This window comes from Gymnoscopelus braueri (genome assembly GCF_963280865.1).
Source record: "Gymnoscopelus braueri genome assembly, chromosome: 16".
NCBI classification, from domain to species: domain Eukaryota; kingdom Metazoa; phylum Chordata; class Actinopteri; order Myctophiformes; family Myctophidae; genus Gymnoscopelus; species Gymnoscopelus braueri.
The window spans coordinates 33,893,215-33,906,573 of NC_137616.1; the positions used below are offsets into that span (position 1 = coordinate 33,893,215).

At 43.2% G+C, this 13,359-nt stretch overlaps 3 protein-coding genes across 3 annotated transcripts; all 3 read right to left on the minus strand.

The window, feature by feature from the left end:
- Positions 1-4,290: 4,290 nt before the first annotated feature.
- On the minus strand, positions 4,291-5,181 carry LOC308102937 (hatching enzyme 1.2-like; the record flags this gene model as incomplete). Its single annotated transcript, XM_080452789.1, has 1 exon — positions 4,291-5,181. One exon carries the CDS (start codon positions 5,179-5,181, stop codon positions 4,291-4,293), a length of 891 nt encoding a protein of 296 aa, XP_080308915.1.
- Positions 5,182-9,179: 3,998 nt separating this feature from the next.
- LOC308102939 (hatching enzyme 1.2-like) lies at positions 9,180-10,070 on the minus strand (the record flags this gene model as incomplete). The annotated part of the gene is made up of 1 exon (XM_080452791.1): positions 9,180-10,070. The coding sequence occupies one exon, from the start codon at positions 10,068-10,070 to the stop codon at positions 9,180-9,182; it is 891 nt and encodes a 296-aa protein (XP_080308917.1).
- A 2,191-nt stretch (positions 10,071-12,261) lies between these two features.
- Positions 12,262-13,152, minus strand: LOC308102940 (hatching enzyme 1.2-like; the record flags this gene model as incomplete). The annotated part of the gene is made up of 1 exon (XM_080452792.1): positions 12,262-13,152. One exon carries the CDS (start codon positions 13,150-13,152, stop codon positions 12,262-12,264), a length of 891 nt encoding a protein of 296 aa, XP_080308918.1.
- Positions 13,153-13,359: the final 207 nt, after the last annotated feature.

A 13,359-nucleotide genomic window follows, 5' to 3' on the forward strand; every position in this document is an offset into this window, starting at 1 on the left:
GCACAGTGCCAAATCCTCGGTTATGTAATCCTGCCTTGAATTTCTTTTGTACTGCGGCCCATAATTTACTGAAAGAAGTGAATCATCTCTTACTGTAATTAAAAACTAAGAATCAGACTTCCTCTTCATGACATTTTGTGGATTACGATTTTTGAGCGCAGTTCAAGTGCTGAATGTGAAAGCCTCTTGAGAGACAGCACCGTGTAGCTTTTGAACAGACCATCATCTTTTTCAAATGGAGAGAAAAACATGATAACGTCAACATCAGTTTTGAGAGAATAGACGTTGTGAAATCAAACAGTAAAGCACTTGGCTGCGCTGATCCTCTCTAACCAACCTGTCCATTTTGATTGTGTGCCTAAAATTACAGTCAACATCTTGTGCTGGGGCTGCCGTGATCAAAATGGGCTTCTCTATAAAACGGAATGTTGCCAGAACACTGTTCAGAGCACAACCACGGCTGGGTTTACATAAAGAGGGCAAGTCTATCATTTTAGTATTTCACTGTGTTTTCCGCTTGTAGATGATAATTATACAGTATGTACAGTCAAACAATATCATCTATATAATATACTGTAAAATGACCAGTCCAGTGTACCATCTATCGACAGCGAAACATTTACGGCAGTTCTCAAGTGCATTGGTTCTCAAAGTGGGGTCCCTAGCAAGAGCATCACAATCATCTTAGCCACTTTATCCATTTATATGTTGGCTATTCAGAAATAGAAGATCTACAAGCTCACAGCCCGTCGCTTCGTGCCGCACTGCGAGCTTGTATATCTGCTATCTTTGAAAATATTTGAAAAATTGCACCAAAAAAATGGGGTCCCTGGCACAAAACCTTTTCAGATGTGGGTCAAATACATATCAATTTGGGGGTCCTTGACATGAAAAGGTTTTGCTTTAGTGTAGCCTACATCCCAGCAGTACATGTGCAAGTGTGGCAGAGTGAAGCAGGAGTCATTAATCAATGTTAAAACAATTTAAGATAGCCAATATACATATAAGATATATACATCGCTCACAACACGTCGTGATGGAAGGCATTGTGAGCTTGTAGATCTGCTATTTTCACTATTTTTGCTACTTTTTTTTTACTATAATCCCAAAATAAGGATTCTTTTTTAGAATAATCGATTAAATTGACTAGTGTGATTAACAGTTGCACACCTACAGTAGTCTTCTAGCTACATAATCAAGCCCCTTCATGCCCGATCATTTGATTAATCAAAACAGTAATCAATATAATAAAAGAGTAATTGCTAAGAAGAAGCCCTGTACTGGCACAAAGGACTGACTAAGTGGCTCTGTGTTGTGCCATGGATTAGGAACAATTCAGTCTGTGGCTGAATGTGCTCCTCATCCCCCACTCATCATAGAGGTAAAGTAATCTAGCAGATCTACAAGCTCAAAACGCGTCGCTTCGCGCCGCGTTTCGAGCTGGCAGATCTACTACTTATGATACTTTTGTGTGACGCTTTAATAATGATCAAGTAGGGCGTTAATTTACACAAAAAGTTAAAATATGGAGATAAGAGGTTTCTGCCCGACAGCAACGTATTGCTCCTAGTACTTACGTAACAAATCAGTCAGAGTACATCCTCCACTGCTGATAGAGGGGGTGGGAGCGGTTCAACAGGACATCTTCCATCTTCCTTCTCATCCTTCCCTCCTCAACCATCCTCCTCCACACTGTCCAGTTTGACTCCCACTACAGAGCTGAGAGTCCAGCTTCTTCAGCTTGTTGGTTAATCAGACTTTCTGACCATATCTGATATGCTGGGACAACTATGGCCTTAACTATATACACAAATGAATATAATACTTTTTGAATATAAGTTCATTACTAACCCACACACACCCCCCCCTTATTGGCCACTAATATGTTTCGTTATAAATACCGTGGGCACCCTTCATGCAGAATTACTCCCCCTTACTAACCCTTAAAGTGGGGTCTGGGGACCCCCATGAGTCCTAAAGGGGGTTTCCCAGGGGTCCCCAGGAACAGTTTAAACACTTAGTCCTATTTTTTTATTTTATTTTTTATTTTTTTTATCTTGACAAATCTTGACAACGTGTTAACACATTTTCTCTTATGGGGGTCCCTGGCACACAGTATTACATACAGTATCAATTTGGGGGGCATGAAAACGTATGAGAACCTCTGCCCTATATACAAACCAGTCAGTGTTTGCTCGGTCAAACTGGTTTCCCAGCTCACAGCTTTTGCAATTGACATCTCTTGCCCCCTCAATAGGGATCAAGAGTGCAAACAGAATCACAGGTGCCGACGGTCCCACTGGGGCATCTCTGAGCCTCTCCTCTCCCTCCATTCATCATCTCCTTTAGATGAGCGAAGAACTGAGAGTCATTAAGACATCCGTCTCTACAGACACATTTCACTGCCTTAGGGCAGCCTTAATTCTCTTGCTCTCTCGCTTAATTGCTTACCCTGGTCTCTCTCTCTCTCTCGCTCGCACGCACGCACGCACGCACGCACAAACACTGCACTATTCTAGTGAGGACATCGACATTTTTTTTTTTACCCTGACTCTAAATCCAAAAATAGCAGATCTACAAGTTCAGGCTGTGACAGGTTTTGAGCTTGTAGGCTATTTTCGTTAGGCAACACACTTACACACAACTAAGCATAATTCAGCATAAATCCAATCATAACCTCTAAATGTCTAATCCTAACCCCAACCTGAATCTTGTCCTACTTGTAAACCTAAACTCCCCAAATCTTTTGTAACCATATAAAACAACCATTCCATTTCTCTTGTGAAGAGTGAGGACCATTTTCCTGGTCCTCACTCTTCACAAGAGAAATGGTCTATTTCTCAATTGCGGGGACATTTGAACCCTCACAAGTATAGTAGTGTCACGCACACGCGAGCGCACACACACACATACACGCACACCTTGGCCACTAATGCGTTTCGTTATAAATACCGTCGGCAAAGCTACCTCTTATCTTGGCTATTTCAGGTTGCTAAAGCATGCAAGCCCATAGATCAGTCGTGCAGCTCCCTGTGGAGCCATTCCTATTTACATTCTACCCCATCATCAGTCCTGCTCCATTCCACTCTGTCATGCGTACAGCCCATATTATATGCAACGTCGTACGCTGGTGTCGTGCGCCGAAAACAGCCCGTCTACAAGTTTACAACGTGTTGTGGATTTGACGGATTGCGAGCTAGTGCAGTGGTTCCCAAACTTTTTTGCCCGAGACCCAAAAGGGAAATTCTATGTCTCCCTGGGAACCAAACTAGTGGAAATAGCAGATCTACAAGCTCACAATGTGTTGTGTTTCTCTGAAAAAAAGAAAAACATGTTTTGTTTACTTTTTGAAAATGTTTTGAAATAATAATAATTATTTTTTTGTAGTAAAAGAAAAGGGGAAAACATTATGTTTACTTGTGACCCATAAAAATGGGCCCATGACCCACTGTTTGGGAAACAGTGAGGATCTGTTATTTTCGGGAATATACTGTATATATACCAACTATAAATCATGCTTGAGAGATGGGGATGAATACATTCAGAGCTTTATGCAGATTATTTATTTGGTGTCCATGTGTGTGTTGTTGAGAGTAGAGAGTACCCTGTAGAGACAATAGGTTTTGTAATATGCAAAACCCATTATAATATGTACATGCATGAGAAGCTCAGGGCATGTATTGTGTCAAGAGGACCCATCAGTGTTCAAATTACACCGTGGCTTTAGGGGGAGCCCTCTGTTTCCACCGGGGGAGGTAGGGTATTGTATTGATTGAGGGTTTTTTTTATTATCAAAAATGCACATACCTGACCTGTACATAACTATATGTTTGTACATATCTGTCAAAAGCATGAAACGGAAAAAATAGCTTATTCTAGCACTTATGTACTGCATACACAAGCATACATGAATGCTCCCGTCTATGTGCAAAAAATACACTATCAATACATTTCAATTCATATGGAGTATATTTAGCCCAGGACAACAAAGAACAAAGATTATTTTATTTCAATGTTTTGCTTTATTACTGATTGCTTTTTTAAATTAAACTTAATTGAGTGTAAACATTTAAATCAAATGAACAGTATTCAGAGTTGGACAGTATGATCAATAATTGAACATTTGTTGGTCTCAGGGATATGAATAAATGACCCAATTACACTTAGTAAAGTATATGAAACAAACTTTATTATTATAGTGACTTTTTGATTGTTGAGCAAAAGCTACAAGGTAGAAGAGAGGTCAGCTCACATTGCAGTTGGTTTGTTTCAATGTAAGTATATACAGTATCAGACAGTATCAGACAAATCAAACAATCTGGAGATGGAATTAGATTTAGCTTTTTCAGCTTTTTTCTTGATCAGGTTTTCGTGTATTGCGTTTTGCCTTTGCTCAAGGAAGTCTTTGCATTCGTACAGCTTGTTAATCCTGAGGATGTCGATGTCAGACATGCCCTGTCTCTGGCCGATCTGCACGTTGGCGTTTGGGATGGGGGTGATGCTGTCTTTGCCGTACTGGATAGAGAAGGCCGTTCTACCGTAGTGCATGATGGAGGAGTAGTCATAGGGGGTGTCCAGGTTGTTGGTGTTCTGCTTGTAGAAGTTGTAGGCCATGTCGCTGTTGATGTTGTCCCAGTTGATGCGGACGTACTGGTCACGGTCGCTCCTGGTCTGCTCGTGCTGGAAGCCCAGGGCATGGTTGATCTCGTGCTGGATGATGCCGTGGTACATGCAGCCCGTACGTTTGAGAGAGAGCAATTGCTTGCCTCCTGTTTTGCCTAGATCAGACCAGCAGCCATCACTGTTCTCAATGCTGATGTAGTCGCCCTCGTCCTGACGTGGCTCAAAGCGGACACAGGTGTTGTCCTTGAAGGACTGCATGGCTCTTTGAATCTTCCTCCTGTCCCATCTGTTGAAGTCGCTGCTCACCGTGTAGGGGATCGTCACCGAGCCATCGGAGTCTTTCTTCCACAGGCAGTTGTTAGACCACCAACAGTACATGGCGTTTCTGGTTCTGGGAGCGATCAGGTCTCCCTCCACAAGGAACTGCCTGGAGCCGTTGTTGGAAGTCAGAATCATGGTGCTGATGTCTGCCTGGACTCCAGATTCACTTCTTTCCTCCAGGATGGGATGGGCCTGGGAGAGGCCCAGCAGTAGCAGGAGGCTGAAAAAGATCTTCATCTTCTGGGTCCTTCGGGGTCTTTCTTGGTCCCTGATGGTGCTGGAGATGCTGTGGAGAGGATGCTGGGAGCTTGGTGAATGAGTCTACTGAGTCCATAGCTTTTATACTGACCTGTGTAGGTGTGTCATGGAGGATTAAGGGTTGTGTCCAGACCGCTAAAGCCTAAACAAACCTGTGAAGGCAGAACTCCTCAGACCAACCTGCTGTTTCAACAGCTCAGTCACTAAAGGGACAACTAGTGTTGGTTAATGGGGTGGGAAACACCAATACAAGGTTTGCATTACATGTTAGACATTCAGCTGACTCTAAATTGTGAAACTTAAAAACAAAATGTCCTTTATCATTTTAATATTATAGCCATAATATTTGACATGAATGTTGCATTCATAAAGGAAATAAAGTAAGTAACACAAAAGTAAAACAACTAAACTATTATAACCCACTTACTATAGTGACAGAAACATGGAAGTGAGCAACAATCTGCAAGTTTAATAATTAGAACAAAGGACATACAGAAAAATAATGGTTTACTTACATGTACTTCACTTGCTATTATTGTTGTAGTTAATTATTATTCACGTACGCACCCTATAACAAAGAGACATTTGCTTTGAGTTAGTAATAATAGCTTTGTATGTTTGGCACGGCTGCAGTCAATCAAATGAACCAATTAAATCAGCCAATCAAATGAACCTATGGGAAAATGAACAGGAAACGGGTATGCTACCTTCCAGAGACCCGGGACTGCAGTTATGCACAGAACTTATGAAGGACGTATTAACCTTAATAAGGCATTCTTCCCATGTTAGACCAAATAGAGGCAAAAATAGTAGTTAAACTCTGAATAAGTCATAATGAATCATTTATTAAGTGTAAAATTGTTCCCATTTTAGACCAGATAGATGAAAAAACATAGTCAAACAGTTAATAAGTACATAGTTAACTGCTAATAAATGCATAATAAACTGTTAACACTATTGAAGTGTTATTAACACTTGTATAGCCCATAGAGTTAAAAATAATAGAGAGGGCACCGGATATCCCCTCCCATCCACTTGCATTGAGTTGCTCACCCAGCGCATGGGCCGACATCACCCCTTCTTCTGGGTTGTGAAATGTGATGGGCGAGGCCTATTTGGTGCTTCTGCGACTCGTTTCACCGAGGTGCGCAGCCCCGTGTGCAAGCTCGTGCACAAGCTCGTGAGTCGAGCCCATTGGTCGAAACCGTTTTCGCTCGTTCATGTAGTGGCTCCAACTGCAGTACCTATGAATGGCCAGCATGTCCAATGCGCTTCAATGCAACCACTGGGTTCTGGGGGCTTGGTATAGCCTCATTAAAAAATAATAAAGTTAATAAGCATCTTAATGTAGGATGTTCATTTAAAAAGCAAGGGTTCCCAAACCTTTCAGGCTGTGACCCCCCAAAATAATCATATTTGAACATATTTGACCCCCCACCCTGACAAGCAATTGTAGGCAACACATTTTAGTTTGACTCGGTTCCACAGATAGATATTATAAGCTCACAACGCCTCGCAGTGCTGCTGTAGGTTATCTCAGAGGCTAAGTTCCCCAACACTGACTGTCTGTATGTCTTCTATTACAACTTCAGTTTGTAACTTTTGTAATTGACAACTGCCCAGACTGTTGCTCACTTGTGTGTTTTCATCACCATAGTAACTGGGCTAAATATATGATTTAATATACTGACCTGTACATGCTGCTTTTCTCCCACCACGCAGCAAGAGGTTGAGGACACCATCAGCCGGATGAAGCCTTCCACATGCACCCTGGACCCCTTTCCCACAGCCCTGGTCAAATTACACATCCAAGCCATAAGCCCCCTGATCACCAAAGCAATAAACCACTCCCTACAGTCCGGTCACGTTCCATCAGCTCTAAAAACGGCCATTATCACTCCCCTCCTCAAAAAACCCACCTTAGACCCGGACGTTCTCGCAAATTACAGGCCCATCTCTAACCTACCATTCCTCTCCAAAGTGTTGGAAAAAATAGTCGCCATCCAACTGCAACACCACCTCAACAACAACAACATCTCCGAAAAATTTCAGTCTGGTTTCCGCTCCGCTCACAGTACTGAAACAGCACTGGTCAGGGTCACCAACGACATCCTCACTGCTTCTGACAATGGCTCCCCCTCCCTCCTCATCCTTCTGGACCTCACTGCAGCTTTTGACACTGTTGATCACACCATCCTCCTCAATCGTCTCCACTCCACCATCGGACTCTGTGACACCTCCCTGGACTGGTTCCGGTCCTACCTGACCGGAAGGACTGAGTCTGTCTCCATGGGAGGTGCTCATTCCCCCACCCAACCCGTCACTTGTGGTGTACCCCAAGGATCCGTGCTTGGCCCCACCCTATTCACCCTGTATATGCTCCCCCTCGGCCGTGTCATCAGCAGGCATGGACTATCATTCCATTGCTATGCTGATGACACACAGCTCTACATAAAAATGGACCCCCCCTGTCCCCCCCGCTCTGCAGTCCCACTGCCATCCCCGTCACCATCACCTTCATCCACAATCACCATCTGCCTGGAGGAGATAAAGGCGTGGATGAAACAAAACATTCTACAACTCAACAGCTCCAAAACCGAGGCCATTCTCATCGGCACCCCACACCAAGTTAAATCATCCCCCATAACAAGCATCACCTTCACCGGCCAGGACCTTCCCCTCTCATCAGTTGTCACCAACCTGGGCGTCAAAATGGACCCCTGCCTCAACTATGAGACCCACATCAAACACCTCTGCAAAACATCCTTCTTCCACCTTAGAAATATAGCTAAACTCCGCCCCACCCTCACTCTTCCTGACGCCGAAAAGTTGGTCCACGCCTTTGTCTCCTCCAGGTTGGACTACTGTAATGCACTTCTCGTCGGGATCCCTAGCAAGAGCCTTCAAAAGCTCCAATACGTACAGAACAGCGCTGCTAGGATCCTGACGAGAGTGCGCAAATACGAGCACATCACCCCCATTCTCAAATCCCTGCACTGGCTTCCCATCTCCTCCCGGACAGAATTCAAAATCACCCTGTTAACACACCAGTGTATCTACGGAAATGCCCCCCCCTACCTCAAGGAATTGATTGAACCACAAACCGCCACCCGCAGCCTCCGCTCCGGAAATACCAACAAGCTGAAGGAACGGCACACCAACCTCCGCACTATGGGAGATCGAGCTTTCTGTGCAGCTGCCCCCCGGCTGTGGAACTCACTCCCAGACCATCTCAGAGCTCCTCAACCTGTGAACACTTTTAAGAGAGCACTAAAAACCTACCATTTTAACAAAGCATTTGGTTAGCTTTTTAAGCCGGTTTTAATAACCCTGCCTCTCCTTTTTAAACGTGTTTTTAAACTTGTTTTAACCTGTTTATACTTTTTGATTCTTGCAAATGGTTCTTTATCTTGTTTTATTATGTACTGTAGCACTTTGAGGTTTGTTTCAAATGTAAAGTGCAATACAAATAAAATTTATTATTATTATTATTATTATTACATAACTATATGTTTGTACATATCTGTCAAAAGCATGAAACGGAAAAAATTGCTTATTCTAGCACTTATGTACTGCATACACAAGCATACATGAATGCTCCCGTCTATGTGCAAAAAATACACTATCAATACATTTCAATTCATATGGAGTATATTTAGCCCAGGACAACAAAGAAACAGAAACGATTATTTTATTTCAATGTTTTGCTTTATTACTGATTGTTTTTTTAAATTAAACTTAATTGAGTGTAAACATTTAAATCAAATGAACAGTATTCAGAGTTGGACAGTATGATCAATAATTGAACATTTGTTGGTCTCAGGGATATGAATAAATGACCCAATTACACTTAGTAAAGTATATGAAACAAACTTTATTATTATAGTGACTTTTTGATTGTTGAGCAAAAGCTACAAGGTAGAAGAGAGGTCAGCTCACATTGCAGTTGGTTTGTTTCAATGTAAGTATATACAGTATCAGACAGTATCAGACAAATCAAACAATCTGGAGATGGAATTAGATTTAGCTTTTTCAGCTTTTTTCTTGATCAGGTTTTCGTGTATTGCGTTTTGCCTTTGCTCAAGGAAGTCTTTGCATTCGTACAGCTTGTTAATCCTGAGGATGTCGATGTCAGACATGCCCTGTCTCTGGCCGATCTGCACGTTGGCGTTTGGGATGGGGGTGATGCTGTCTTTGCCGTACTGGATAGAGAAGGCCGTTCTACCGTAGTGCATGATGGAGGAGTAGTCATAGGGGGTGTCCAGGTTGTTGGTGTTCTGCTTGTAGAAGTTGTAGGCCATGTCGCTGTTGATGTTGTCCCAGTTGATGCGGACGTACTGGTCACGGTCGCTCCTGGTCTGCTCGTGCTGGAAGCCCAGGGCATGGTTGATCTCGTGCTGGATGATGCCGTGGTACATGCAGCCCGTACGTTTGAGAGAGAGCAATTGCTTGCCTCCTGTTTTGCCTAGATCAGACCAGCAGCCATCGCTGTTCTCAATGCTGATGTAGTCGCCCTCGTCCTGACGTGGCTCAAAGCGGACACAGGTGTTGTCCTTGAAGGACTGCATGGCTCTTTGAATCTTCCTCCTGTCCCATCTGTTGAAGTCGCTGCTCACCGTGTAGGGGATCGTCACCGAGCCATCGGAGTCTTTCTTCCACAGGCAGTTGTTAGACCACCAACAGTACATGGCGTTTCTGGTTCTGGGAGCGATCAGGTCTCCCTCCACAAGGAACTGCCTGGAGCCGTTGTTGGAAGTCAGAATCATGGTGCTGATGTCTGCCTGGATTCCAGATTCACTTCTTTCCTCCAGGATGGGATGGGCCTGGGAGAGGCCCAGCAGTAGCAGGAGGCTGAAAAAGATCTTCATCTTCTGGGTCCTTCGGGGTCTTTCTTGGTCCCTGATGGTGCTGGAGATGCTGTGGAGAGGATGCTGGGAGCTTGGTGAATGAGTCTACTGAGTCCATAGCTTTTATACTGACCTGTGTAGGTGTGTCATGGAGGATTAAGGGTTGTGTCCAGACCGCTAAAGCCTAAACAAACCTGTGAAGGCAGAACTCCTCAGACCAACCTGCTGTTTCAACAGCTCAGTCACTAAAGGGACAACTAGTGTTGGTTAATGGGGTGGGAAACACCAATACAAGGTTTGCATTACATGTTAGACATTCAGCTGACTCTAAATTGTGAAACTTAAAAACAAAATGTCCTTTATCATTTTAATATTATAGCCATAATATTTGACATGAATGTTGCATTCATAAAGGAAATAAAGTAAGTAACACAAAAGTAAAACAACTAAACTATTATAACCCACTTACTATAGTGACAGAAACATGGAAGTGAGCAACAATCTGCAAGTTTAATAATTAGAACAAAGGACATACAGAAAAATAATGGTTTACTTACATGTACTTCACTTGCTATTATTGTTGTTAATTATTATTCACGTACGCACCCTATAACAAAGAGACATTTGCTTTGAGTTAGTAATAATAGCTTTGTATGTTTGGCACGGCTGCAGTCAATCAAATGAACCAATTAAATCAGCCAATCAAATGAAGCTATGGGAAAATGAACAGGAAACGGGTATGCTACCTTCCAGAGACCCGGGATTGCAGTTATGCACAGAACTTATGAAGGACGTATTAACCTTAATAAGGCATTCTTCCCATGTTAGACCAAATAGAGGCAAAAATAGTAGTTAAACTCTGAGTAAGTCATAATGAATCATTTATTAAGTGTAAAATTGTTCCCATTTTAGACCAGATAGATGAAAAAACATAGTCAAACAGTTAATAAGTACATAGTTAACTGCTAATAAATGCATAATAAACTGTTAACACTATTGAAGTGTTATTAACACTTGTATAGCCCATAGAGTTAAAAATAATAGAGAGGGCACCGGATATCCCCTCCCATCCACTTGCATTGAGTTGCTCACCCAGCGCATGGGCCGACATCACCCCTTCTTCTGGGTTGTGAAATGTGATGGGCGAGGCCTATTTGGTGCTTCTGCGACTCGTTTCACCGAGGTGCGCAGCCCCGTGCGCAAGCTCGTGCACAAGCTCGTGAGTCGAGCCCATTGGTCGAAACCGTTTTCGCTCGTTCATGTAGTGGCTCCAACTGCAGTACCTATGAATGGCCAGCATGTCCAATGCGCTTCAATGCAACCACTGGGTTCTGGGGGCTTGGTATAGCCTCATTAAAAAATAATAAAGTTAATAAGCATCTTAATGTAGGATGTTCATTTAAAAAGCAAGGGTTCCCAAACCTTTCAGGCTGTGACCCCCCAAAATAATCATATTTGAACATATTTGACCCCCCACCCTGACAAGCAATTGTAGGCAACACATTTTAGTTTGACTCGGTTCCACAGATAAATATTATAAGCTCACAACGCCTCGCAGTGCTGCTGTAGGTTATCTCAGAGGCTAAGTTCCCCAACACTGACTGTCTGTCTGTCTTCTATTACAACTTCAGTTTGTAACTTTTGTAATTGACAACTGCCCAGACTGTTGCTCACTTGTGTGTTTTCATCACCATAGTAACTGGGCTAAATATATGATTTAATATACTGACCTGTACATAACTATATGTTTGTACATATCTGTCAAAAGCATGAAACGGAAAAAAATGCTTATTCTAGCACTTATGTACTGCATACACAAGCATACATGAATGCTCCCGTCTATGTGCAAAAAATACACTATCAATACATTTCAATTCATATGGAGTATATTTAGCCCAGGACAACAAAGAAACAGAAACGATTATTTTATTTCAATGTTTTGCTTTATTACTGATTGCTTTTTTTAATTAAACTTAATTGAGTGTAAACATTTAAATCAAATGAACAGTATTTAGAGTTGGACAGTATGATCAATAATTGAACATTTGTTGGTCTCAGGGATATGAATAAATGACCCAATTACACTTAGTAAAGTATATGAAACAAACTTTATTATTATAGTGACTTTTTGATTGTTGAGCAAAAGCTACAAGGTAGAAGAGAGGTCAGCTCACATTGCAGTTGGTTTGTTTCAATGTAAGTATATACAGTATCAGACAGTATCAGACAAATCAAACAATCTGGAGATGGAATTAGATTTAGCTTTTTCAGCTTTTTTCTTGATCAGGTTTTCGTGTATTGCGTTTTGTCTTTGCTCAAGGAAGTCTTTGCATTCGTACAGCTTGTTAATCCTGAGGATGTCGATGTCAGACATGCCCTGTCTCTGGCCGATCTGCACGTTGGCGTTTGGGATGGGGGTGATGCTGTCTTTGCCGTACTGGATAGAGAAGGCCGTTCTACCGTAGTGCATGATGGAGGAGTAGTCATAGGGGGTGTCCAGGTTGTTGGTGTTCTGCTTGTAGAAGTTGTAGGCCATGTCGCTGTTGATGTTGTCCCAGTTGATGCGGACGTACTGGTCACGGTCGCTCCTGGTCTGCTCGTGCTGGAAGCCCAGGGCATGGTTGATCTCGTGCTGGATGATGCCGTGGTACATGCAGCCCGTACGTTTGAGAGAGAGCAATTGCTTGCCTCCTGTTTTGCCTAGATCAGACCAGCAGCCATCACTGTTCTCAATGCTGATGTAGTCGCCCTCGTCCTGACGTGGCTCAAAGCGGACACAGGTGTTGTCCTTGAAGGACTGCATGGCTCTTTGAATCTTCCTCCTGTCCCATCTGTTGAAGTCGCTGCTCACCGTGTAGGGGATCGTCACCGAGCCATCGGAGTCTTTCTTCCACAGGCAGTTGTTAGACCACCAACAGTACATGGCGTTTCTGGTTCTGGGAGCGATCAGGTCTCCCTCCACAAGGAACTGCCTGGAGCCGTTGTTGGAAGTCAGAATCATGGTGCTGATGTCTGCCTGGATTCCAGATTCACTTCTTTCCTCCAGGATGGGATGGGCCTGGGAGAGGCCCAGCAGTAGCAGGAGGCTGAAAAAGATCTTCATCTTCTGGGTCCTTCGGGGTCTTTCTTGGTCCCTGATGGTGCTGGAGATGCTGTGGAGAGGATGCTGGGAGCTTGGTGAATGAGTCTACTGAGTCCATAGCTTTTATACTGACCTGTGTAGGTGTGTCATGGAGGATTAAGGGTTGTGTCCAGACCGCTAAAGCCTAAACAAACCTGTGAAGGCAGAACTCCTCAGACCAACCTGCTG